At 39.2% G+C, this 26738-nt stretch overlaps 1 protein-coding gene across 1 annotated transcript in view; it reads left to right on the forward strand.

The window, feature by feature from the left end:
* Positions 1 to 3225: 3225 nt before the first annotated feature.
* Positions 3226 to 26738, forward strand: part of SASH1 (SAM and SH3 domain containing 1) — a 191902-nt gene continuing 168389 nt past the window's right edge. Inside the window, exon 1 of the mRNA XM_082049784.1 lies at positions 3226 to 3344. Within this exon, the coding sequence (XP_081905910.1) occupies positions 3300 to 3344 (45 nt within the window). The 5' untranslated portion in view covers positions 3226 to 3299. The remainder of the gene's footprint in view (positions 3345 to 26738) is intronic.

The raw sequence follows: 26738 nt of genomic DNA on the forward strand, positions 1-26738 counted from the left end.
ATAAGGGAAATCTGCAGCACTACACCAGTACGTAAAGACAACATCTCACTGGGGTGAATTGCTGCACTTCCACAGCGGAGGGAGAAGAGATGGATGTTTAGTATGTGACTGTGGGACCAAGGTCTGCTTCAGAAAAAGGCCATTGAAAACAGACCTATTTGCAATTGCTACAGAAACCAAACCATGGAAATCTTTCTTACAAGTCGAAGCAGGCAAAGTCTACTGAAGCACTAAGGAATAATATTTATAAGACGTTAGTACAAGTGCATGATTTTAACATGGAGCTATTTACATGGATATTGAAATGAAAATATAAAGTTGGGCAGAGGTCTGCCTGGTACAGGCAGAAGCATGGAGCTAAATGGTGGACAAGTTCAGAACATGTTTTCTTGGGGGATCAATATAAAAGAACTTCAGGAAGGGTACATAAAGGTGATTTACTTTTCACCTTTTTCTGACTTACTGTAGAAAAATGTAATTGAACTTCAAGTGGTGTCTGAATTATTTGGCCTTCTGTTAAGGTAGCAGAGAAAGATCTTTGATAGATGTTTATTATGATCCTGATGGAAGATTTTATGCTGTGTAGCATGAGAATCAAGGGAGGAAAAAAAAAAAAAAAAGGCTTTTAAAGTTGTTTTTTACCATGTGCTGTTTCACCTCTGTGGTTTTACTTGCCATCCCTCTCCCGAGATCCTGCTTATAGGATCCAGTAATGCAGAAGCTGCCATCACTCGCCCTTTGCTCTTTTTTCACCCTTCTGCTCCAAATGAGTTCAAAACCAAGGAGTTAGTCACATGGAGTTTTTGCCACAGTTTTTCACCACAGTATTTCTGTCTGTCAAAATTGTTTTCTTGTTTTGAAATAACTAACCTGAGGTAATATTCCACGTAAATTAAATTTCATAACACGTATTCAAATGCCCCTTAAAATAAAATGCCTAGGTAAAATCAAGTAACATTATCATGGTAAAAGAATGGATCTGCAAAAACTCCTTAGAGCTTGCAGTAGAGCTCAGCAACAGGACATATTTTCAACCCACTAGGTTCAATGTACATGGTTCCAAACAACAGATAAAGTATTGGAGACATCCTGGTTGTAACTGGAAAGCCCAGAGGGTTAAGGATCCTTCGCAACAGGACAAAGATGTCTGTGTTCCACTAAATGCCAGAAGAATTGTATTAGTTTGCCAAGTTGCAGGATTCACAGAATAAAGTAGGAAAAACATACATGCTGATGAGGAACAGTTTGCTAGTTTTTGCAAATCAAAGAGCTTGAAAAGCACTAATAATAGATTTATTGCTGAACAACATCCTTTGTAATTATTTGCTTCTGGACAGATACAGGATGATCAGCATCCTGTTTTATTTCATTTTGTTTGTATAAGTAGAACACTGAAGTGATTAACTGGGAATAAGTGCTGATTTAAGATGCATCTAAATTTATCCCACATTGTTTGGAGATAGCATAGACTCAGGAAATCTGAAATCAGATCATTGGATTGTTAGTTTTGATCTGTGTGTTAAATAGTGCAAGTGTATGCCAGTGTGCAGTCAGAGTCCAGTACAGATGTTTTACTGGTCTGGGTGACTCTATTGAGTGAAAACATGGCATTTTTATTCTACTTTTCATTTTGTCCCACTGATCTAATTAAATGTGGTCTGAAAGTGCATAAGTGGTTCAAGGCTATAATGGCATAGATATTACACTACTATATGTACATCATATTATATATCTATGCAGAATTTCCTAAGCTGTAAGAGGGTAGAAGGTTTTTCCTATGTATTAAATTAATTAACGGGTTGATGGCATTACTGCTGTCTTACCCAGGGGCAAACCAAGTGTTTCACAGGGTCCCTCCAGCCATGAGTATGAACCCCTTTCCTGGCCATGTCCCAGCGTTCTGGGAGCCTGGCCCCTGCAGAGACTGCTCGGGCTCCCCAGGAACCGTTCCGCGCTTCCACCCACCTGCTCCTTGGTTCTGTCTAATCACTGATGCAAGGGCATCAGAGGAGGATGTTAAAGATAGGAGCTTGGCAGAAAATATAAGCTTTTAAATATAAAAAATTTGAGCTGTGAACAACATTCATCTAGATTGTCTCAGCAATTTCCAAGCCACAGCACCAGTAGTGGTCCCAATTCATTAGGAAATGTCAAGAGGTGTGGAGTGAATACTACCTCAGACCTCAATGTGTCAGAAAAAGAAAAAACTTGCAAAGAAAAAAAGGTTATCTTGATCAATCTGGTGAGGGCTTGATGATTGTGTAAAAGTCTGCAATAGCATTTATTTGCTTGGAGTGATACTTTTAGTCTGGGACTTGAAAGATTTTGAACCTTCACAAGATTTACCTGTGTAGGCAGCTAACCAAAAGTTTTAAAGATAGGCACATGAAATAAATGACAAATCTTGCACTGGAGTCTTCCAACTAACTGGAGGTCATTAAGTTGTTACGTATTTCTCCCTTCTCAATTTACTGCAGAGAGCAGTTTCTAAACTCTTCAGATTCTCTTCTCAGGGCACAAATAGGTCTGCGTGTGTATGGGAAAGAAGATGCAGCATTTAAATTTTCCCTGGATGTTGTTATCCTCATTCCTCAAAAAATGCACTGCATTTTTTTCTGTGTTTTTCTTGGAGTTCAGGGGTTTTTTTTTTAGTTGTTAAAAGTGGTAATTATAAGTGCATTTAAATTTGTTCTTGTAACTTCTTCCTACCGCAGTAGGTTTGTGTATTAATCCATTAATGCATTGTGGCAGAATAGGTGTTTTAAACTTGTGGCTTATGATGAACTTCATGATATTTAAATATGTAGCAAGCAGGAATCCGAATCCACAGCTATGTTCCATGCACAGAATGTAACTTAATACACCTTAGGGACTTACACTTCAGAGACTTTTAAACACAAGCCTCTGGCTTGAAGCTATCTTTCTCTTGGCTGCACATAGCACCCAGTAAAAGTTTGTATCTGGCACGTCATTTTTGAGGTGTGGCGGAGTTACAGATGGCAATATGAGTTGAAGTTTTACAAATGATTATGTTAGAGACATGTATGAATCCTTGAGCTCCTTTATTATACGTTGTGCAAGCATTCAGTTAGCTGAGGCATACTTTACTTTTGAATCATAAGGAGAATGCCACTACCCAGCTTGCTTGCAAACTCGTTTGCTTAGAAGCCTCATTGCATCAGCAAAAACAACAGTGTGTGTTTAGAGTACTCTGTGGAGCACAATGTTTCCTTTTCTTCGTTCAGTAATTTAAATGATTGGAGTGAGACTTTTGACAAGGAAGAAATAATTTCATTGTTATGGATCATTTTTCAAGTGAAACTGAGTTTTGGAATAAAGTGATGGTGAGTAAACCGTGTGAGTGGGGAAGGAAGGATTATTTTTGTTCCGAGTTTTATTCAGCAGTTTCTGAAAACTAAGATGGAAGTGATTTTGGTATTCTGACTGCAGGGTTATATGTTTTTTATTAAGTGGAAAACATAATGTAACAATTAAAGAAGGGGTGAGACAGTAACAAGCATGCTTGCTGTCGTGTTCCACGGGGAAGTGGAATGTGATTTCTCTTTTAATATTGAGATACAAATCTGATTCACAGTTAGTTCATCTGACTTATTCTGAAAGGGAAACATGTCAGCTCATTAAATGAATGCATTTTTTCTAAGCAGCTGCTTTTAACGTAATAGTAACCTAGATTTTCAAAATCAATTGTGGTATTGCTATCTAGATATTTAAAACAGGGGTTTTTTTTACTTAAAATAAAAAGGAAAAAATAAAATCAACACCCAATTTAATTTCAGAGGGGGGAAACTTTTAAATGACTAGTTATGATTACTCTCTTTCTGGGAACTGTATTCTCTGTATAACTGTATTCTGAATGTTCTCTAAGTAGCCATTTTCTTTTGTTTCTTTTTCTCTTTTTTTTTTTTTTCCCCATCAAAATGCAAATAATACCTCAGTCATTGAATTATTGATTTCACCCAAAAAGATAAGTTGTTTTGTTTTAAGTTGAAGTTTTGCCCAAAAGGTTAAAAAGGCCAGACAAAATAATGCTGCTTAACTATAGGGAGGTGACCGTATGCATAGCTGCAGGTTAGGACAAGTAAATTTTATTGTGCCTTCTCTTGTTGCTGATGGTAATCAGAACATTCATATTAGCCTGATGAAAAGAAAAAATCAACCAGAGATTTTCTGAGGTAACTAAAGGAACACTTTTTTTTCTGAGAGGGAAAGGCAGTGTGATCTAGCTGGTAAAGCTTATAATCAGTGTGTCTGGCTTATCATCTCAGGCACTGCCACAGGCAGCCTTAGATGGGTTTGAGGAAGCCACCATAGAACCAATTTTACTACACTTGCTTACAAAGTGAACTGCACTTTTTTCATGTGGTAAGGTACCCCCACAAAATCTTTGCGTTTCCATATTTTTAAAATGTCAGTGATTTTCTTCTCCTTCGCAGGGGTGCTATGATTCTTACTGCATTGCTGTATTTAGTCGTTGAAGACACTGTTTCAGCTATCTCTAGGTCTTTCCTCCATAGGCAGCACTGCAGTTGAGTGAGAGTGATTATTATAAAACCTGCCCAAATTTGTGAAGACTCGTTTGTATTTCCTTGTTTTAAAAAAGGCAAGTAAGTAACTGCTTGGCTGTCCAACTGCTGAAAATACAGGATACATAACCTACATTTTAGAGATGTGAGAGTTAACCTAATCTTTTTCTGTGTAGTTAGTTCAAATTTGCAAGCTATGAAGTTCTTCATTTTGCTATCTTGTATATATGATTTGTATAAACACCATTAACTCATGACAGCAGGTTTGCAAGTGGAAATGATCGTGCTGTTGAACTTTTAGGCCGTGATCATGCAATCTGGTTGTAAACCATGAGTTCTGTGGGTAAAGACAACTTCCGTGGTTGTCTGAACATATATATGGAGTGGGTTCTCATGTCTGGAAGTTACCTTTGCAGTTTAGATATTTCAGGTGAGCTTGTGTCTAGTGGCGGCTTCAGGAACGTGTCTCCTTCATGATTTGCTAACTGGTTTAAATGTTTCTTTAAAAATAAAACTAAGAGAGCAGCTCAGTTTGTTCTCTTTTTTTGCAGTGACTGAATTTCTTTTTACTGCCTTTCTCCCAGAACAATAGCACTTCCATCTTCACCTGACTATACTTTCTTCTTGAGTGAGACCTCTCTGCCAAGAGCAGAGCCCTGTGCTCAAAGCTGAGATTTAGAAATGCTACATGAAGAAGATGCAATGAAAACATCTGTCGATGGGATTTGCCATCTCTTGAAATTAAATTTTTAAATAAGCATCCATGTGTCCTAATCTTTTCCTTTCACAGAGCATTGCTTGTAGGACAATGCAGCCTTCTCCATTGTTTTTTGCACTTGAACACAGCTTAATAATATAAAAAGTCCAAAGGAGCAAAAATTATTTTTGAAAAATAGGTTTATGGTTGTGTGACCACTGTAATTTTCAGGAAGGGTTTTAAAAGAAAGGTTCTTGGAAATATTGGTTTTCATTTCAAAATAAGCCATCAAATGCATCACATTCCTGTGGAAGAAGCCAGCTGATTGTCACAAAGAAGATATGCCAGCGTCCACATTGTTAGCAAGGTTTGCTGCTGTGCCAAGCTGAGATCTGGAGGGGATTCTCAGTCACTCTGCAGAGTATCTTGATGCTGGAAGCTGGTGAGCTGGTTCCCCGTGTGTCCTGAGGATGGGGTTACCCAGCCAGCTTGGTGAGAGTGAGTCAGGATAGCTGCTCTGTATTGGATCATTGGGCTGAGCCACGTCCCCTGTCGAAGATCAAAAGAAGAAAACACTTAGGGGCATGCAATGCTTCAAAGACAGTAGCGGATCCGTTCTCCTGATCACAGGCATTTTGCTTAACTCAATTCCAGTTTTGAGTTTCGGTAAAGAAATACATAATAAGCAGAATGTGACTAAAGGTATCAGAAGAGGACGTGTAACTGATTTGCTGCCTCTTTTTGCATCTATAGGTCAGGTTTGAACATTGGCTCTCAGCATGGGCTGATGAATGTGGAAGGTCTCTTGACTTCCCTTTGTGGCTGCTGGTGTCCTGAGCCCGAGCATCCCTCTTGTGGGCTCAGGGCTGCCCTACCGTCCTCATCATCTGCTGGATCACTTCATCTGCGGTGCAGTTAGTCACCAATAAAATCCCTTAGTGAAGGGGGTCTTCTTTGTATAAATTCAGAGCTATTGTGGTGTGCCAGGTAGTGTCAATGCAGTGTTTGAAATGGGCTGAGAGGAGAGTATAACAAAAGAACTCTTAACAGACAGGACACAGGTTCATGGGGTATGTCTAATCATAGGAATAAGATGTGCCAGCATCTGCTATTGGCAAGTGCAGTGTCACTCTGCTAAGATTTTGGGGATGTAGTTCAGAAACTTGGCTTTGCAAAACTCTAACTATGTGTGTTGCCAGCTTCACCATACAATGGAGTGATCACACGTCCTTTTAATTAAAGTACTAACAATAAAATAGAAGCTAAAAAGTGCTTTAGAGGCACCATAAATAAAAGCAGTAGTAGGTTTTAAACATGAACATTGATGAAATAGTGGTTTAAAAAGAAAGAAACCCTTCTTCTGAACTCAACATGTCATCTGCAGTTTTGGGTGTAGAGGGGGGAAAGTCTGATTTGTAAGCTCGGGCACAGCAAGGGAATGGGCTGCATCTTCTCCATGTTCCAAGTCTTGGAAACAGTGATTGTAGCCACCTTCCCTTGCCAAGCAGAGGTCCCACCATTTCTGAGAGGCATGTTCTTGTCTGCATACAGCCCACCAACATCTGAAATGCTTCACCTATTACTGACCAGGTGGAAAGTTCAAATTCATGTGTGTGAAGAAACTGCTTGTGTGATAAGCCACCATTCTGCTGCTTTTTATGTAGTTAAGTAGTAGATAGCAAAAGATATTGAAATATATTTTTCTGTAGTAGTTGCATAGAGAATCTTTTTTTCTCCCTTCTTCCTAATTTTCACTCCCACTTTACTACCTCGATTTATATTTTGCATTTCTTTTTCATCCCACCTATAGAACTGAAAGCACTGTATCTACTACACACCTGCATTTGTTTTACATCAGATTCGTCCAAATACTATAAAAACAAAACCCATCTTTACAGGTAATCTGCTCATCTGGAAGCTGATAATTTTTTTAGAATTGGGTTGAAGGTTATATGCTTCCCCAGAGAAAAGACATATATATATTGATGTGTTTATGCTTTGCAATAATAATATTTGTCCATGTGAGAAAGTGTGAAGTTTTTTTCTTCTGCCACACCATATGGCTTATGACTATTTACAATCCAAACAATAACAGCTGCTGCTGGGTAAGAGAATCCATTCCTCTGAGCTGGAGATGTGCTGAGTAGCAAATGACAAAGTGTATGTCCACAGATGCATTCCAAATATCCTCATTTACCACTCAACATCCTGTCTATCACTCTCTCCTTGGAAACTGTTGGAGCTGTTTTCTTATATGCTTAGCTAGTGGGAAGAGCTTTGACAGCTTGGTTTGGGAGTTTGGGAGCAGATGGAGAAGCTGTGTCTGATGACCACCATCCAAATGGGAGAAGGGAAGGACATTCTGATTGGGTGCTCAGCAAAATGAAAATGTGAATCATGCTCTTAACCTCTTCCAAAGAAATATCAGTTGACTCTTATAATCAATAAATGAGAAGTTTCTAGCTGGAAGAATGAATCAGGTTAGTCTTTAGACCTTTAAAATGTGGGTCGCTCCATGCCTTTCATTGATGGCATGCTTCAAGTTTGGCATTCCATGTTACAAAGATACACACATACTTTGCATTTTTCAGCTAGTATCAGTCATTTCTGGCTCCTATCAGTTACTTGTTGAGCTTCTTTTTTCTGTGGTTGTCTGCTGGTCATTTTGACTAATTCCTGAATTTTTGTTTCAGATGTTGTAAGAGGTGACTTACCATTGTCAGTCTTTGCTGTCAACTGCAAGAGGACAATTTCCAAATATTATACAATCAGGCTGCTTGCCTGGCCTTTAGCTAGAATGCTCTGATTGGAAATGGCATTTAAGCCATGTCTGTGCCTGTCAGCAGGTTCTCTCATATTTGCAGTAAGTTGTTTGTGTACCTGCTCTTTCCCAATAGGTTAGGCAATTGGCATATTATATGTATTATGACTTATCTCGCAAAAAACTTATTCCAGGGAGGATGAAATGTTCAGTGGGAGTATTCCCTGAGCATATTCTTCCTGTCACACAATAATTTAACAATGTTCATTAGCAAATAAGAATTGCAGGTTTCTTGCAGTTGATGCTTTATCTGTGATGAAGCTTTGCTGGTAAATAAAACCCACTGGATTTCATTCGACTTCAGTGATGGCTATGAATAGAAGCGATCACACTTTGTAACAGCATCTAATGTTGTGGTGGAACCTTCTCATTGAAAACCCTTAAAATTCAGACAAATTAATTCCTTGACAGTATACAATGATTCCTATCATTTACTTTTTTGTAATGTATCTGTAGTACTCCTGTGCCACTGAGAATTTTTCATGTCAGGGCTACAGCTACCATAGAAACAAAAGGAATAAGAGGAACTTTATGAGCCTTACTGGTAGTTAGGCTGGCAGCCCCGAACCTCACTGCTTCAACGACTCTTTAATTTTAATACCTTTGTGGTCATCTTACAGAGAGATGTTTTTAACTTGAATAGTTTTCTGCCTTCTTCTAGGTGCTAGCAGGTCTCCCTCTCAGACTGTTTTACTAAGGTCAGCAACCTCTGCTCCTCTGCTTTCTTCATGTATGACAGATGCTCTGTTGCCACAATTACATTTGCTGCTTACAGTTTCTCTTTCACAACTGTGCAGTGACCAGAAGGGTTTTGAAGAAGGGACCCCATAGAAATGAATGGGCGCTTGGGACCACCAAGAATGGCCTGTAGGGCACATCCCGTGGGCCAGTTCAGTAAATAAATAAAGTGGGGCTCCGGGTAGATTCAGGTTAAAACCCTTTATTGTAGAGCCCAAGCAATGCCGCTTATAGTTAATGAAAAATCTCCTTTATATTATAAATCTAAAGGCACTACATAGTTGTGATTCCATAATTCATGTGCTGAGTCAGCTCATTCCCATGTGCAGGAAGGAATTACTTGAGAACATGCTCTTCAGTGTGAATTTCATCTCGCTTGCCAGAGATAAAATGAATTTACCAGAAATATTTGTATGAAAAGCCATAAATGCAGGCTTAATCTACATCAGTGCTATGGGAAAGAGCTTCTAATGTATTCCTACCAGAAAAACAGTGATGGGTACCATCTCCTGCCCCATTTCTGCTTCACTAGAAGAGACAAATTACTTCAGCTTTCTTGGATCAATGCAGCTGTGCCCCGGTTAAACTTGGAACTGTATGGAGAGAAATCAATATAAAACAACTGACAACGAAAATGGCAGATGGGAAAAATCGCTCTGTATAAACTGAGGCCACATTTTGTCGTGGCCTTTGCCTGCCAAAGCTGTTCTGTGAGCAGTAACAATGGGTTGCATAAACAAATTCAAGGGATTGATTGAATTTGATTTCATGCTTTGTTCTTTCTCCCTGTTTTCTATGTTAACCAGAGCATCCATTTCAATACCCACTATGCAAAATTCTAGAAACAGCTGTGAGTATTTACTTCCAGGATGCTGCCTAGGGATAGCTGGGCTTCTTGGTAACTCTGTGTTAGAGCAATCAGTGTCAAAAAATCACCTAGTGAATAAAATTGTTCTGCAGACCTATGACATGATTTGATGCCATTAATACCAGATGTTGAAGCCTCTACTCCTCCTCCAGCCATGCACTTAATTCACACAACACTGCAATGAGAATTTGCTACTGAAAACTCTCTCTGCTTCCTAAGCAGGGAACCCAGGAGCTTCATCTGCAGAGGAAAGCCCCTGTATTGGCTTAACTAAGGGAACTTCCACATGGACTGTTGACTTCATAAAAAATAAAAGCATATTGTCACACTATCCTTTCCACTGCCCCATCACTTTGGAAACAGCATAGAAATAAATTACAGAGGGTCTGTACTTTATCAGCTCCACAACAGAGGCAACCTTGTGTACTAAAATTGCTTAGTTTTGGGACTTCATTGGTGTTGTCTGAATTTTGGCTTCAGACCAACAAGCTAGAATCTAAGAGAGTAATCTCTCAAATCCCATGTGCTCACTTTAGCACAGCAAGTTAGAGCAAGAAGCTGTGTTTGGACAGCATCCCAGTGAGACAGCATGGAACCAATTAATGTCAGAAACCTGTACCTGGATGTGAATCCTAGTGTGCGGGAGTTGCTGAGGCATATCTTTCAGAAATCTCCTCCTAGAAGTCAGACTTATTGATTTGCCCAGAGACTCATGCCAGGACCCGAGTGATCTGAATGTGCTTAGGCAGTAACCTTGCAAAAGCACGCCCATTAGCATCAGGCAATCACCTCCAACAGCTATTGTTCGTATGTTTTTTGCCTGGAGTGGCAGAAAAGGTTGAGCAAGGGATGAGGTAAGAATGAATTTGGGGAGGTTGTCTTTCCATCCTACTCAAAAGTAAAGAAGAAAATCCTGCTCCTTCCATCTCCTGTCTGTAAGGGATCTTCTTTCCTGTGTTTCCACAGGCTGATGATATGAGGGCTCATTTTTTTGGATAATATAAGGTAGGGGTGACAAGGCAATGCAACAGAAAATTAAAGTGCAAATCCCATGTCTTCCTCCTTTCTCCTCTAGAAATGCCCCATTTCTTAGCTCTGCCAAAGAGCAGGGATGCCAGCAGTTCAAAACACTGAGACTCTGAGAGCGTCAGGGGAGCCTCAGGCCCTAATGTACCATAGGGAAAGCATTTTGGGCCATTCCCCCCAGTGTGGCTGTCACTCGATACCTAGAGAGCGCAGAACAGTCAGTCGGTGCCCCAAGGGAGGCTTCGGCAGGCTGGGAGCTGCACATGGGCAGAAGGGTTTGTGAGGCTTCAAGCATCTGCATGAGCTGTTTTAACATGGGGTATTTTAGGTTTAAAATGTGCTTGAACCATCACTCTAGACTAATTCCTGCAACATGAATTGCATGTTGTAGTGCCATTGCTCTCATTATTTCTGTGATTTCATTCCTTTTATTGTGAGTTTTATCTGTGAAAATAAATAGATAATTTACTGTTCCCCACTTACTTCTGTCACAGGATGAACTTAGTTTCCCCAATACCTTTACTAAACTGGCAGTGCAGGTCCCCTGTGAAAAACCTGCAGCTGTCACAAGGATTTCTAACATGTATCTTCAAAATCCATCTTTTGCCTCTTCATTCAATAGTCTTCCAAGCCATTACTTCAAAAGAGGATGTTGCCTATTTTTTATTTCTTGAGTTCAGTAGTTAGAGATAAGTGAACCTAAAAGAGAAAATAACTGAAGATGAAGAATAGAAGAAAAATGTTCATTATTAACTCAGGCAGAAAATTAATCCCTTTTCAGAAATTCAGGAAGTTGATAATAGTGGATTTTTTTTATAGATGATTACCCTCATGACAAATCTATCACTTCAACTTCTCAAACAAGTATGATAAGTTTTGTCTTTTTTTTTTCCTCTTGACAAGGGAATTCATGACATAATGTCACCTTGTTGGAAAATATGTATGTTTCTGGTAATTACTGGAAAATGATGCTGTTCTTAATTTACATATTGCACAGGGTGATTGTGCTTAAAATGTTAGACATTTACATGCAAGAAAGTGCTGGGATAAGTAATTTCTCATAGCTGCAGCAGACATTTCTTAGTGAGAAGACATACTATCACTTGTGTGTGTGCTTTTTTAACTGTTAAACAGCAATTCCTGTACAAAGAAGAGTTGTGATCCCACACAGATACTGAATATCTGTGCTGTCTCTGTGCTGTCTTCAGTGAAGGTAACCCATCCTTCATATAAATAATTTTTACCTCATTAGGAACCTTGCAATACCTTCTATCATTGCAGCACAAAGCAAAAAAAAAAAAAAAAAAAAAAAAAAAAAGGAACTGTCATCTTCTCTGTTTCCATGCTTTATTTTCAGAGATGCAGGGATGAAACATCATCTGAGCACCCATCCCCCTACAGTCACGTGTTGCATTTGAAACTGAAGCAGAGAACAAGATGTCATGCTGTCCCTCTTATCGGTTCATCTTATCTGCCTTCTCAGACATATCCTGCCTTTGGACTTCATTTAGATTTCTCTCCAAATTGTTTTGTTGCAAAGTCACCACACATACTGGTCGTTCCTTGGTGTTGGTTTAATGAGTGAAGTCATAGCTTGTATTAATTCCTGCCCAGCCCTTTACAACTCCTCAACTGCATTTAACATGTCACATCTAGCCACCCTTAGGTGTGGTTGGCATCTTTATTTGAAAGATGTGATGGCACACTTACCTAAAACTTTCGCCAAGGTGAAGGACTGAAGGAAAGCCAAGGGTTAGGGTTCCCTTGGAAAACAGAAAGATAAGCTGGCAGTGTGAGCCCTGAGGGGTCCTTCCAAAAAACACTGGGAGAGAAGTAGTCAATAAATGAGGGGAACTGGAAACACTGATCCTCCTAACCAGTGCCCCAAAATAAAGCAAGGTTTGAATGAATGTCTTGTTGTCACATAGGCACAAGCCCTTAGAGCTCTCTGAACTTGGAAAGGATTTTTTCTGACTGGTCATGGTAGAAAAGTAATCTTTTAATACAGAGAGAATTGTAGTATTTCAACACATTTTTCGTTCTTAAAGTAGGATGGAAAGTGTAAATCTGGGAAGCATTACAAATTCACAAACTAAAAATATTAAATAATAAATTAATCAAAACATTTTTTTTCTTGTTTTCTGTCCCTTTCCATCCCTTTTTTCACCTTTCTTTGCCAGTTTGTTTTTTTTTTTAGACAAAAATTATTAATACTTAAAAAAAAATAGAATACTGCCCCAGAAAATGCAAACTTTTGCCATCAGTTCTGTTGCTGGCAAACTGAAATATTTTATAAAAGATAGAGTGTGTTTATTGAACAAATTTGTGGTTGGCTTGACTCTAATCTTGAAAGCAGTCCCTTCAAATTCATGCAGAATGCAGATAAAATCCACCTTAGTAGTCCATTCTCCTGGACAATGGTTAAAGACTCTGGGACCCAGGGGCTCAGGATGCAAGGTGAAAACCTGTCACGTTGAGTAGAATACAGAATAATCTGGGTTGAGCAATCATATTGATTTGTATAGCATGTAGCCCAAAGTCTTCTATATTCCCTGTATGAAGGGGAAGAGGAAAGAAATCTTGTGTTAAGTGTCTAGATTAAATTCCAGTAATCTCACTGTGTTATAATTGAATGATTGGTAAAGGAATAGCACACTATAAAATGATGTGAAAAAGATGAATACAATTCAACAAGATCAATATACTAATAAAGGGGATTTTTCACTCTGAGCTAATTATAAAATCCACCTTCTGCAAACAGCTGAATAGACTCAGGTTGCTTCTTCCAAGCATTTCTTTGCCGTTGGTTATCTTTTAGCAATAAGGTTCGTTATTTGCAATGTGATGTTATAATGAAAAGTAAGAGAAGGAATGCTTCGTGCAAAGGTCATGTGCAGCTGACAAAAAAGGGCCTTTCTGATATGATTCCTGTGTAACTGTGGAGAACAAGGAGCTGTCAGGGTGGAGATGATGGAAACACAGACAGTTAAGCCAGAGGAACACAAAGACCCTCTATCTACTTCTTTGCTATAATAGAAGTAGTAGGAGGTAGTAGTAGGAAGCAGGTGGTTCTACAGAAACAGGACAGATGTGTGGCAAATCTCTCAAAAGATTTATCTTTCTCCTGCAAGTCCCTCATTTTCAGTCACCTTGCTTTCACACGGCTTTTGTCTGATCTCACCTCTCTCATCTAGCATCAGAGGCCTTTTGGGCCTACTAAAGGCTGCTGAAAACTTGTGCTGCCTCAAAGGAGCCCTCCTTTATCTTCCTGAAGCATCTGTTCACCATCTAATTTCAAAGCATAGCTGAAAATCTGTTTTGTTGGATTTTTTTCTTTTTCCCTATGCCAGTGCTTTTAAATTTCCTCATCACTTTGTTGTTGTTGTTTACTTTGTAAATTTTTAGATGTAGTCCTTTTTTTTCTTTTGAGAGCAAAAATATTGCTTCAGATTGCTCTATCGCAACATATATCAGAAATTTACTAGTTAATAATACTTTTTTTTTAAAAAAAGTTCTCATTCTGTTTAAAACAGTGTGATGATTTAGACCTGTTTTGTTTTACCAAACAAAAAAAATACAAGGTTCGTTATTTGCAGCTCATTGACTGAAATCAGCTCATTGACTGAAAAGATGAAGTAGTTAAACCTGATGGGTTTTCATACATCAGTTTTGGTCAATTTTTTATGTTGTTGTGGGGTTTTTTTTCCCCCTGATACTATAAGTCCCCTGTCTGATGCTGGGATGTTTGCCATGACACTATAATTCCTCACATAGATTGTATGTGCTCCTTGGTGTATGCAAGAATAGCTTCAGTCTTCCTTTCCCATCCCTTATTCCCTATTCCACCCTTCCCAGCTTTTTATAATGATAGTGATGAAAAAAGGAGGGAGAGCTACTTCCTACCACTTCCTTCAAGGCCTAAGAAACTGGGGTACCTATCCAACTGGGTTACACTTTTCAGTTTATGTGGATATTTTTATTCTCTCAATTCATGGACTGAAGTCAGGAAATGCCTTCCTCTTAGAGGCAGCCACAATCTGAGGCTCTTAAAGAAGAAAGAGGAGGGACCCTGAGAACTTTTTCCTTCCCTCTCCCCTCGCCTCTTCCCCCTTGAAATCACTGACCCAGACAGTCTCCTCTCAGCAAAAAAACCACATCTTTTAAACTGCATGGATACGTTCCTTTCAGATCTTTTAAAACCCAGTTTTCAAGGAAAAGGAGTGGAAAATTCACAGTCTTTAGTGTGGGTGAGAACAGCCTTGAGAAAGTCGCAAACACACCATGCTGAGCTTCTGACAGAGACTGCTTCCCTCAAGCATTTTCTGAGCTGCCTTACTTGAGTCTGTTCGATGAGAATATCCCATGGGGCATTTTCATCTGTGCAACTTTGATGAAACATTTTGCTGTATGGTTGGCCTGTATGCTGCACCACTATATATGTTTGAAATCTGAGACTCAAGACAAGATCTCTTTTTCACCAGCAAACTGAAAGTTGTGTTGTATTGTTCCTTAAATAATATTTTGGTATCAAACACTTTTCTTCTCTTGCTAGGTATTTGGTGATAAAACTTTTTTTTTTTTTTTTTTTTTTAAGAAATAGCAGAAATCATGAAAATACCATTTAGTTTTTCATAGTTCTCCCAAATGTTTGAACTTTGGAAAATTCATCCTCCAAGAGCAAGAAATTTATCTGCTGTAGTCTAGAAAGTAATAGTAATTGTAGATGGAAAGGTATGAAAATCAAGTGGATCCACTAGAGGTACTCATGCAACATGATAGTTGCAATTCTTCCCTTTGTAATAAATGGCTATGTCTGAATATATGGGTTTGGATATACACACTCAGTTACTGTGAAACTGTTTCTGCTGAATCCAGAAATCTTAAGAACTCAATTGAGAGGTTTTGAGAAGTCCACGAATGTTGAATTAGAGCTGTAACAAATAAGAATTCTGCATCTATGATCAGTGTGATGGGGGGGGACACAAATCTCATCTAAAAGCAGGTATGACAAGTATGATTTGCCTGAGTTTCTCCTTTGAACTTCGAGAAAAATGTTCTCCACCTAGATGAGCAAGAGCCAACTGCTTTCTTGCATATGCACATACGTGTCTGGTCCTGTAGACTGGGCAGAAACTGAGCTCATTCACTGAGCAAGTGTAATTTAAATAACAGGTTTAATTACAGTCCTAGAACTGGAGTGTCAAGTTTGTGACAAATGCGTGGTAATTTCCATTTCACTTCATAGAGTCAGCAAATGTTAATCAACAGGTACTGCTTACTCTCTCTTTAAGAAGTTTTGATTTAAAATAACCAAGATCAAAGCAGTTCTAAGAACAAGATATGCATGCATTTGATTCCTAAAGTTTATTAATTTTACCAATTCAGGTTTTTTTTTTTTATGGTGCATATTATTAGTGGCAATAGATATTGCAAAGCAAATGCTATGACAAGATAATATGGTTTTAAAAGCCAATACTGTTCAGTGCTGTAGAAAGAATTAGAGAAATCAGTGGCTTTTGTACAAACTTAGAATTTGTGTGCAGTGACAGTTGTTTGCCTGGGTATCAGTGGCATGTCAATAGTCACATCCCATTCAGGGGATCCATCATCAAACCATTCTAAAGGCTACTAGCTATAAATTTTTCATTAAATTAGTCAGAGCTCTATTCCCACAGCATTTGGAAAATTTTCCCTTAAATCTTCCTTTTAGAGTATGAATGAAGCCACTTATATTAAAAATATTTTGATACTGGTTAATAGAGAATGGTGTTGTTGATGCCAAAAAAAAAGGTAGAAAATTATATAGAAAGAGTTTATTTTTAGAAGCCATTTCCTAAACATTTAATTTGTTTTATGTCCATTACCTGCACTAAAAATGAATGCCAAAGTGGGAAATACACTTTAGAAAGAAACCTTTTTTCCTCATTAAAACATTTTTTGTGCCTTTTTATGAGGCTCTCCGGAGAATGAAAGCAAATGGTTGATTCTCAGGAGGACTTTCATTTGTTTAAAAGTGAAGATTTTTCATTTTATTTTTTTTACAGCAGATGTTAGATTAAAATAACTTATTAAAACTAAGTAGGTTGTTAGTTTCCTTTTTCTACTTTTTTTTCCCAATATGCTGTGCTTTTCCAGGAGACTCCCAATAACCACCTTCATATATTTGAACGTTTACCTGTTACTGTTAAATCAATGTTAGAAAGAAATAAATTACTCCAGAACATATTTTAAAACTCAAAATCTATCCGTTTTGGTTTTGTCCCTTTTAATTCAGGCCCTGTTCCTATCAGTAATCTTGGACCCCTTTGATTTTTCTTCCTCCTCCCCTAAACCTTTGCAGTTTTTCAGTCAAATAAACTGACAACTGTGGGATTTTTGTTGTTTCTGTGCTCCAATATTTGAATTCAAGAAATAGGTTGTATCTAATCTCTTCAGTTTTGATACTTCTGATCTTCAAACCCAAGTGGGATGCACTGAACACTACCTCAGTGTCTTCATGATGAGAAGCTAATTTTGTATTGTCTTATATCTGGCTCTGTGTTTCCCATAATGTATGATTAATAAAAAGTAAAAGAACTGGTCCCCAGTATTTTTAATCTATCAGTTCTGTTTTCTAAAAACAGTTGTTGAAAAAAATTTTCACCATATATTAACTCTCTGCTCTTTGGCAAATTTTAGATCACCTTGACAACTTGAGTTATACTCAAAAAATAATATTTTAGTTTAATTTTTCCAGTTATGTTTGTCAAGACCTAAGGAATAACTGAATAGAAAACATATATTCAATTTATATATGACCAGAATTTTGCTCTTTTTACAACATGAGGGTAAGCAATTCCATTAATCAGGTGTTGAATACAGGGCCAGATATCGAGAAATATGTTGGGAGCTTCATGAGTCCTACTGGATGTGAGCCATTCCAGACAATGGTGGTGAAAGAGCTGCGGTCCCATTGTGCAGTCCCACAGCCTGGTCCCCTTATCTTTTATACCTTTCCATCCAAAAATTCACATCCTCAGAAAGTGTCTTGACATCCATAACTGACAAAATTGAGTATAGTCTTGAAGTGCATTGATTCTCACGATCACCTACTCCAGCCTCCTAAAGCAACCACCCTAAGACAATTTATGCCATTTCTGCCCTAGAGTACCCTGTGTGAAAGAGAGGCTTGAATTTTCCCTATGCATAGAGTGTTGTGAACTTGTCCTAAGACTTGACTCCTTAGTGTGATATGACACCTCAACTCCATGAACAGGGCTCCCCTCAAGTCCTCTTCTCAGGATGCCCCCAGAAAGAGAAGTTGCAGTCTCTGCCACTCCACCGCAGGGAAGAAGGGAACAATGCACCTTTCCTCCAGGCCTCTTGCTTCTCCATAAGGCATTAAAAAAAAGCAGCCTGGGAAACAAAAGACTTGGGGGATAGTGGTGCAGAGATAGTCATGACTTCTTGCTGCAAACTGGAGGAAATATCTAAAAGAAAGAGTCCGAGCAGAACTATCTGTGCTGGTTTTGCACTCTAATAATGTTCATGTTACAAGTGCTGATGAAAGGAACAACTCCATTAGATACCAGTGTCCCTTTCTGTTGTTTATATCAGTCTTGTTTGGTGCTGTTGTTCATCTAGAAGCAATCAAAAAAAAAGGCAGGCTGGTTATAAATACTGGCCCATGGCTTTTTCCTTAGTGACCTAAGAGATACCATAGGTTGGATTTTTGTTAGCAATACCTCCTCGATAAAGCTATTTTTCTTCGAACATCACATATTAAATTGATTATGCACCATGTCATTTTAAAAGTATGCAGTTGCTGTTTGATTTATATGGTCAGACTACCTGCCAACTCAGCAATTTTCATCCTAAAATAACAGATCCAAAAAAACCCCAAGCCCTACAGTCAGCTGCTTTATGTTGTAATGAGTCAGCTGCAGATCTGTGCAACCACTAATTTCAGCCCATTTGTCCAAAGGGACAAGGAAAAACATGCAATTTTCTAGCAATTACAATCAGTGAAGAACTCTACATGGAAATGGTTGGCAGGAACATCAAGAAAATAATTTAGACCGGGAAGCATTTTCTGCTCTTTTCTGCGTGCTCTCTCTCTTTATATATACATATATATGTTTCCACTAATCAATTAAATGCCAATCAGAGACCTTGTTGGCCAGTTTCAGGAGCAGAAAAAGAAGGGAAAAAACAAACAAACAAACAAACAAACCAAAACAAAACCTGATGAAGGCAATGAAGTTGCTAGGGGTTTGCAACTGCGTGCATACTGAAGAGAACGGATACTGGCAAGGCAGTGCAAACTTTAATAATGTCTCCTAACACCGTACCAAAGTGAATAAAAAATTTTCTTGGCAGCTCTTCTATGCACGGTCATTTTGGATGTAAACCAGACGGGCCCACGTGTGTCACGTACATGATACTCTGCCATTGAACAGCACGCAGACTAACAGAGAGCAGTAGTAGGTATGGCAAATGCAAATGTACAGTCATATTTAAAAGCATGAAAAAATAGGAAGGCAGCCTACAAAGCTAAATAATGTTGGTATAGTCTTCATGTGCATAATATGCATCTTGGTATTAATTAGGAAAAAGAGAAGAAATTAGTCTACTCTTCAAGTAGTTCAAGATATAGAGCTTGCTGATCACTTCAGGATATTGTGATAGAAATACCTGATGTTGACCACTTAAAACCCAGTGCACAGCAGTGCTACAGTCCTTCCTTCATGACTGGAACATGAAAAGCTGTAGGTTAAATTCAGGTTAAGAAATGGCATTCTCAGGCTTCTCTAGTGGTAGCAGGAAAAAAAAATCAACCCATGCAGTGTGGCATCTGGGAAAAAGGGAGCCCTTCTCCATTATCGTCTTTCCTTTTGTCATTCTGAAGGTCACCAGGAATTCAGATATCCTTTTTGGTGTAAAAGAGCCAAGGAATATCTGACAGTCACTGCAGATGCCAGCTTTTACCAGTCCAATCACTTATGACCATAATCATGTGTGACTTTGTAGTTTTAAGGTGATCTATAGAGCCTCGTACTTGTATATTGTTTCTATTAATGATGCATAGTCAAGCCCAAAGCAATAATGTAATGAGACGAATCCAATAGAGTTCATTTGTGTGGCCTGTGAAAGTAATATCTTTGACAGACCTTGCATTTAATGAGAATATGGTATTGATTAAATTAGATCCACAATGGCATAAACAATAACACTGAATTTCCAAAGTGTGCTCTGATTGAACTACTATTTCAGATTTGGGCTCTAGGGTTAGAAATCGGGTAAATGCATATCCATAAATAGTGTTTGTATGGCATCAGTACTAATTAGTATAATTATATTCCACTATCATTTGCTTAATTTATAAGTTGGCAGCATGACTGAAAAGTAGGGTTTTTTTCTTGCCTTTTCTGTTTAGAATTTGGTCATTAGGATGAGGTCATTAGTTTACAATTAAGTCACTTTATTTCCTCTAGCACTAGTGTTAATGGAACACTTCATCACTGGATCCCATATCTTGCCTTTCTGTTACATAGAGGGAGGAATTCCTATGGGTTTTAGCTTCCCACTCCATCATTAAAGCCACAGGAGGAATTTCTTACATGTGTTATATGAGACAATGAGGCAATTTCTTATGAAGTAATTTTTATGTACACATTCCCATCTTCGTGCCTCCAGTGGGCTCTTTGGATCTTCCATCCCTCTTTCTGGCAGCACAATCCATCAGGTCAGATGTGGAAGAAGGCTTTTCTTTGCAGGGGGTAAAAAATGTGAAGCCTTGCTTTAGTTACAGTTTTAGCAACTCAAATCAGTCCTAAACATTCAATCCTAGCATATGTGTCTGGCAGCAGTTGACATCAGATTCCTCTGATGAAGGCTTTTTTTCTGTGAGGAAGGGGGATAAGGGAGGAGACCTGTTCTTTGGACCACTCTGGACTATGGGTGTGTCACATAAATCAAACTCTTTGTAATTGACAAGCAGTGATTAAATATTCATATATGTATATATAAAGGAACAAAAAGGTAGGAGAGATTTCTTTTTTTCCCACCCATATAAAAAAGAAAAAAAAATGACTTGGGTTTTTTTTTATTATTTGTCACAGCATGATCTGTTTTAACAACCCTTTTAACAAAGTCTCTCTCTATTCATACTGTTTCCCTGTAGGGATGGGTTAGAGGGGGAGTGCTGCTGCGTACGCACAGAGCAGAGCGAGCTCACTGCTTCTTGAGCTGGGCAGCAAATGTTTAAGTCCCGTTTTAGGGCACAAGTTTAGAAGCGGTTGTTCCTGTTGGTTTAAATACTGTATTTTCCAGTCACGTAGTCATATCCTTTCATAGGTTTTCTTTTTTCCCCTGAAACTAAATGACCTAGAGTAACACACCACTACCATAAAGCACATACTTTGCTTTTACAACCCTCTTTCCCAGTAGTATCTGCTCAGAGCGTGAGGCATACTGTTATAATAAAACACTAGTTGTGCCTTTTATCCTTCTAAGTCATTCTAGCTATGTTTAAAAAGAATCCTAAATCTAAACGCACCTGAGAATGTGCACTGTGGATTTTTAATAGTGTAGCTGTGTTTCGTGTACGCACAGGGATACATATCTCTACGCCTAAACTCTATGCCTGAGCGTTCTGACTTCGCTATCTCGAGTTCACTGAAAAGTCCCCTCTGTGATGTTCCTAATGGAAGCCTTGGGTGGTTGCTCTGCAGTGGGTGACCATGTGAGGATGTGTCAGAGTGGGGCCCTTGCCAAGGCTGCTTTCCGTTCACCCTCTGTGTTTGCCCATCAGCCCCTGGAGGAAGATGCACTGTGCCCCCTGACAGGAGGATTAGCTGTATTCCCAATTTGCTGGGTGGGGGCGTGTGTGTTTGTGCAGAAGACTGAGCAGCTGGCAGGGCCATGAAATCTGGGTGTATTGCCTGAGAGTGGAAGTCTTGTCCTGGCGTTCATTCATCCATTCCACATTCCAGCCTCCTGCATTCATCTCAGATGTCTTCCAGAAACCTTCCCAGGAGAAACAGCTGCCTCATGCTTAAGAGAGGAAATACTGAAAGCTCTTGAAGTTTTAAACCTGGGGGATTGATGTCATTTCTCCCCTTTGGCAACACATGCAGTGTTTAACTCATCTCTTGCCACAATCAGAGGCTGAAGAACTACCCTAGAATTTTTTATTTGCTTGGGTAAAGGATGCTACCGTGCATGGGCTTTCAGTAGTCAGAAGAGTGGATGGCTCTTTGGCATTAAATCTTATAGCTTAACAGGATTTGAAAAGCTATATTGAGAAAAGGATAGAAGTGGTGTAATATTGGAACATGGGCTCAGATTTTCAAATCTAAGGTATCTTAAGTTGTGTACCTAAAGATAGCTATTTAGCAGGGGTTTTGGAAGTGCCCACTAGTAGTTAGGAGAATAGATAGATCATTTAGCAAATCTCATTTGTTTGCCCCTTTGAGACTCTAAGTAGCTATAAAACTGAGAATCGTGGGGTTTTCTCTACTACAATGGCTGAAGTTCTTACTATAATGCCTTTGGAAGGTAGAGTTGAAAATTATTCTGGTGTAGGGCTGACTCCTAGTGATGACTCACAGACAGAAGCAGCAGCCTTACAGAAGTCTGGCAGAGAGGCTTAATTCTGCATGTCCACATGCATGGATATGTTCATGCACATATTGATGTAAACAGCCAACTTCTGAGTTGGACTTGCAGCAAATTAATGTTAATTGTTAAAGCGTTGGGTACCTATTTTGAGTCATAGTTGTATTCTTCCATTCCCTTGGTTCGACTTGTGTTAACACTTGCAGTGCTGTAAATCCAGAGTGGCTTTAGCATAGATTTTACCAGTGTAAAGATAAATGGCTACCTGAAGAAGGGCAGTCAGGACATGGAAGAGAAATTAATTGCTATGACATATGCAGTAATTTTGCCAGATAAACAGCAGAGGTAGATATGACATTCATACTCTTTAGAAAGAGAAACAGCAATTTTGCATAAAAATAGAAGCTAAAGTTCTGTAACTAAATGCATGTGAAGTGCTTTTCCTTCTTTTCTTCCAACTTGCTTGCTTCATGCATTTGACAGCATTTTGGAGATAGATGTGTTTGCTGTATCCCCAACATTTCATTTAGTCAGTTTTCAGTGTTGTGCCCAAGTCACTGCTGTTAAGTGTTTGCAGGACTGCCAACTGTATGCTTGGCACTGTCTAAACACTTGAGGATGGCAGCTTGGACAACTGGTAAGGCAAAAAGAAATAATATTACTCTTCACAGCTTAAAAATCAATGTATTTTCATAGGCAGCAGAACGCAAGTGGATCTTCAGGTTGAGGTAAAGCAGGACTTTTGGGGAAATTTGAACAGAAGAGGTGATATGGGGCAAAAGACAAGGAAACTCTGAAAACCTGGCAGGAAGGAGGACTGGGAGGAAAGAAGAGGAGGGTAAGAAGTTGAGATAAAGCTTAACAAGGGGAAGATAAATTAAAAGGACACAGCATTATGTTGAGCTTGGAAGGTGCTGACATCTGTTATGGTTTTGGAGGGAAGCCAACACTGAAGCTAAGAAAGGGATGTGGGAGTCAAAAGAAAAGAGGTGATCAAACTTCCAGGCAAAAAAACACATATTTCCTTGGCAGCACTTTGATTTGTATGCCTTTGTGCACATGGGGACCCAGAAAGAAGGAATGGAGTCTGTAGTAATCAAAATAGGATATGTGTGAGAGATAGAGTAAAGGATTGAACTCTAAGAATGGAGTTGAAAGGGTGGATTTTGAAGATGCTGAAGAGATAAGTGTCATGACTTGGAGATGGTTTGGATGTGGCTAAGGGCAAGGAATCAAATAAAACCCCCAAATGTTGGCTGGAGCAATAGGAAGAGGAATGGTATTGTCAACAGCACTAGAAAAGTTTGGTGAGGAAAGGTAACTTTGATTTGCCCATAATCCATCAAAAATGACAAAGGATTACAGTTTTTCTTGGATAGTTAATTCATACCTAAACAATTATTAATTTTTTTATTATTATTAAATGAATACCATGTTAACTCCCAGCAATGGTAACAGTTGCCAGCTAATTGAAACCACTTACACAGATCTGTTAAAGGCCTCATGTTTCATGGCATAGCTCTGTTGAAATGGTTGTTAGTTCTTGGATTACAAAGGTCTTTCAGATAACAGTGCGGTAGGAGAAAGACATGTATATTTAAGGGAAAGTGTAATTGGAAGATCCCAGAAGTTGGAAAGTAAATGTAAGGCAAAACGTTAGTACCTTAAGTAGGTAGTACTGAGTGCGGATATGCCTGTGCTCCCTCTTTGGGTAGCTAGATTTCGTGACAGCCTTATCTCTCTAATTTCTATGGATGTCAATCTTTCCCTCTGTCTTGCTCTTTTTTATTTCACTAGCACAAACAAATGCAGTATCAACTTGTAACTAATCAAACATGATGGCTACTATTACTCTTGATGCTTTCCTGGACTGCAGTCCAGGAAAAAGCTGTTTCTTGGCCACTATTGATATAGCTACATAGAGCTGTTTATTCCAAGAATCCTTACCGTAACACAAGTTACCAGTTCTGGTCTACACAACTGAAAGTCATCACTGTTTCTTTCAGGACTGACAACAGTTTGTTTCTCAGGCTGCTGTCAGGTCCAGGGTCCCCATGAAAAGTTGTCTCCTAATGAACCATTATGGACTACCCAAGTGGGAGAACTTGACAGTTGTTTCACAGACATGCATTAATATCATGGCAGCATCATGACTCAGATGGTAGACAGCACTGAAACTAAAACTAAACTAAAAAAATCAGTGAATTATGCATTTCTTCCCCTCTCTGTACCTCTTCTTTTGCTGTCCTGGGCTGCTAAAGTGGGATGGCACTACCAATGACAACCTGGCTCTTCCTCCTGGGAAGGTGAGGGCAGCCACACTTTCCTTCCATTCCTTCTGTCCAGGGGCACCCCTCTCTGTTCCCAGTAAAATGCCAGAGAGCACCTGCATCAATGAGGTCAGTGGCACAGATCCTGAGGAGCTGCAGGGGGGTGAAAGAGGAGGCTCCAGCGCCATTTTGCATTTCAGGCCCAATGCAGAGTGAAATCCCCCAGGGACACGCATTGGCTCCCAGGAAAGCACATTGTTTAAGAAGCAAAGGGGTTAGCACGGGAAAGAGATTCCTGATTCCAATGGATACTCATAGAAACCAGTCCCCTGTGTGACAGAACAGATCTAAAATTATTGAGCAATGTGGTGTCTTTTGTCCTATTTCAACATACAGATGAACCTACTACTTCCTTTTGGTATCTCAGTGCAAAAGAGAGGCTGTAGTGCAGTTGAGTTTAAAATGATAAAATATATTCATAAACCTAATGCTTCCTCCAGCTAGGAGCTGGAGCAATTCCTGTAGTTTGTTGCTAGCTACCAAAGGACAGTCGTGGCTGGTCTGTGATAAGAGAAAATTATTCATGCAATATGTTTGGAATACAGATTGCTCCCTTTATTTTGAAACTATTAGAGGAAGACATGCACATGAGAGGAGGAAGGAAATAAAAATGTAAAAGTTTTAGGAAAATCAGCCCACCTCCTGCCCCTCCCCTCAGCAAATGTTTCCTTGTGTAACATCGGGAGTTTTGCTTTCCTTGACATTACTATGTGCTATCACCATCTTACAGCATTCCTCATTATTACTGAAGAAAATTGAGCAGGAAACACCTCGTTTTTAAACCAAGCATTGTTTACTAATCAGGGTATTCTATTTCATTTAAGGAAATCACAGTCTAATTTCCTGTTAAGCAATCTATTATATTGGGGTGGGGAGGGAGCTGTAACTGCTGCTGCTACTTTTTAAAGTACTCATCTGCCTTTGCTATAGAAAAAGTTTGGGGTTGAATGTTTCATATGTATATAACAATTAGGGAAAAGGGGCTTTGGCAGCTTTTGATGTCTTTTCTCCTGAACCAGACTCTGCTGTCACACCCCTCACTGGCCACCTCCTGGGATACTGTGTGGGATTTGTGGTGGTCAAAAGACTGGAGGGCAAAGAAATGTGGCAACTGTGGAGAAGCACCAACAGCAAGGGTCTGCCCTTGTCCCTTCAGCCCCAAGTTGAAAGTTACCCAGGCTGTGATAGCTAGACATTTCCTTTATAGCAATCACTCTCAACATATGTTTCCTCTAGGACATAATTGGATCACTTGCAGTGGGTTTTGCTATCTCTCTACTAGGAAGTCTTGATTGAAATGTATGAATGGGTCAAGAACATTAAACTCTTGTGAGGAACTTTTTTTAGGGTTAGGTCAGGATTTGTGTGTATATACTCACGTAAGCAGGGCTTAAGGCATGTAGCCCTGCTGGCAGAGGGCAGGTCTGTGCATACTCAAACCAATGAACTTCTTTCCCCTTGGACAGCAACAAGAATACAGGTGTGTACTAGGGTAGCCAGAATAAATTGAAACTAGTTTATACTTGCTGCTGAGAAATGCAGAACAAGAACACCTCCATTCACATAACATTTTTTCTAATTACACATTGGACTAAAGAGGCATGATGGAGTGCAGCTTTGCTCTTGCTAGAAATAAAACAGCCCTACCCCACATCTCCTGATTTAAAAACAGTGCTCTCTGGCGATGTTGCTTCTGCTTGGCTGAAGCAATAGCTCCCATCTTGTTTCCTTCCAGTTTTAGTATTGCTTGCCTAAATATAGCTTTGCTTATCGCAGTCATCTAAACCTTTGTAAGAACAAGGCTGGTATTTTTTAAGGAAAATAATAATCTAAAGCAGTTCTATTTAGAAGCTCAAACCATCAAACACATTGATTTCTTCTCTTGTTGTGTCTCCAGGTTGACTGTGACATTGTGTTGGGGGATATTTGGGAACAGAGCTTTGCACCTGCAGCATCCAGGACCAGAGCTGAATGATCCAGTCATGTCTTTACCTCTATCTTCAGGATACCTATCTCTACCTTTAGCTGTCACTGTGAAGCCTGTGTTCTGCTCTGATTGCCTTCACTGTGCAGCTCCGTGTTGTCCTCTCGTTGTGGTGACACAGCTTTCAGAATG

The sequence above is a fragment of the Streptopelia decaocto genome, assembly GCF_964273445.1.
Source record: "Streptopelia decaocto genome assembly, chromosome: 3".
In the NCBI taxonomy this organism is placed as follows: Eukaryota; Metazoa; Chordata; class Aves; order Columbiformes; family Columbidae; genus Streptopelia; species Streptopelia decaocto.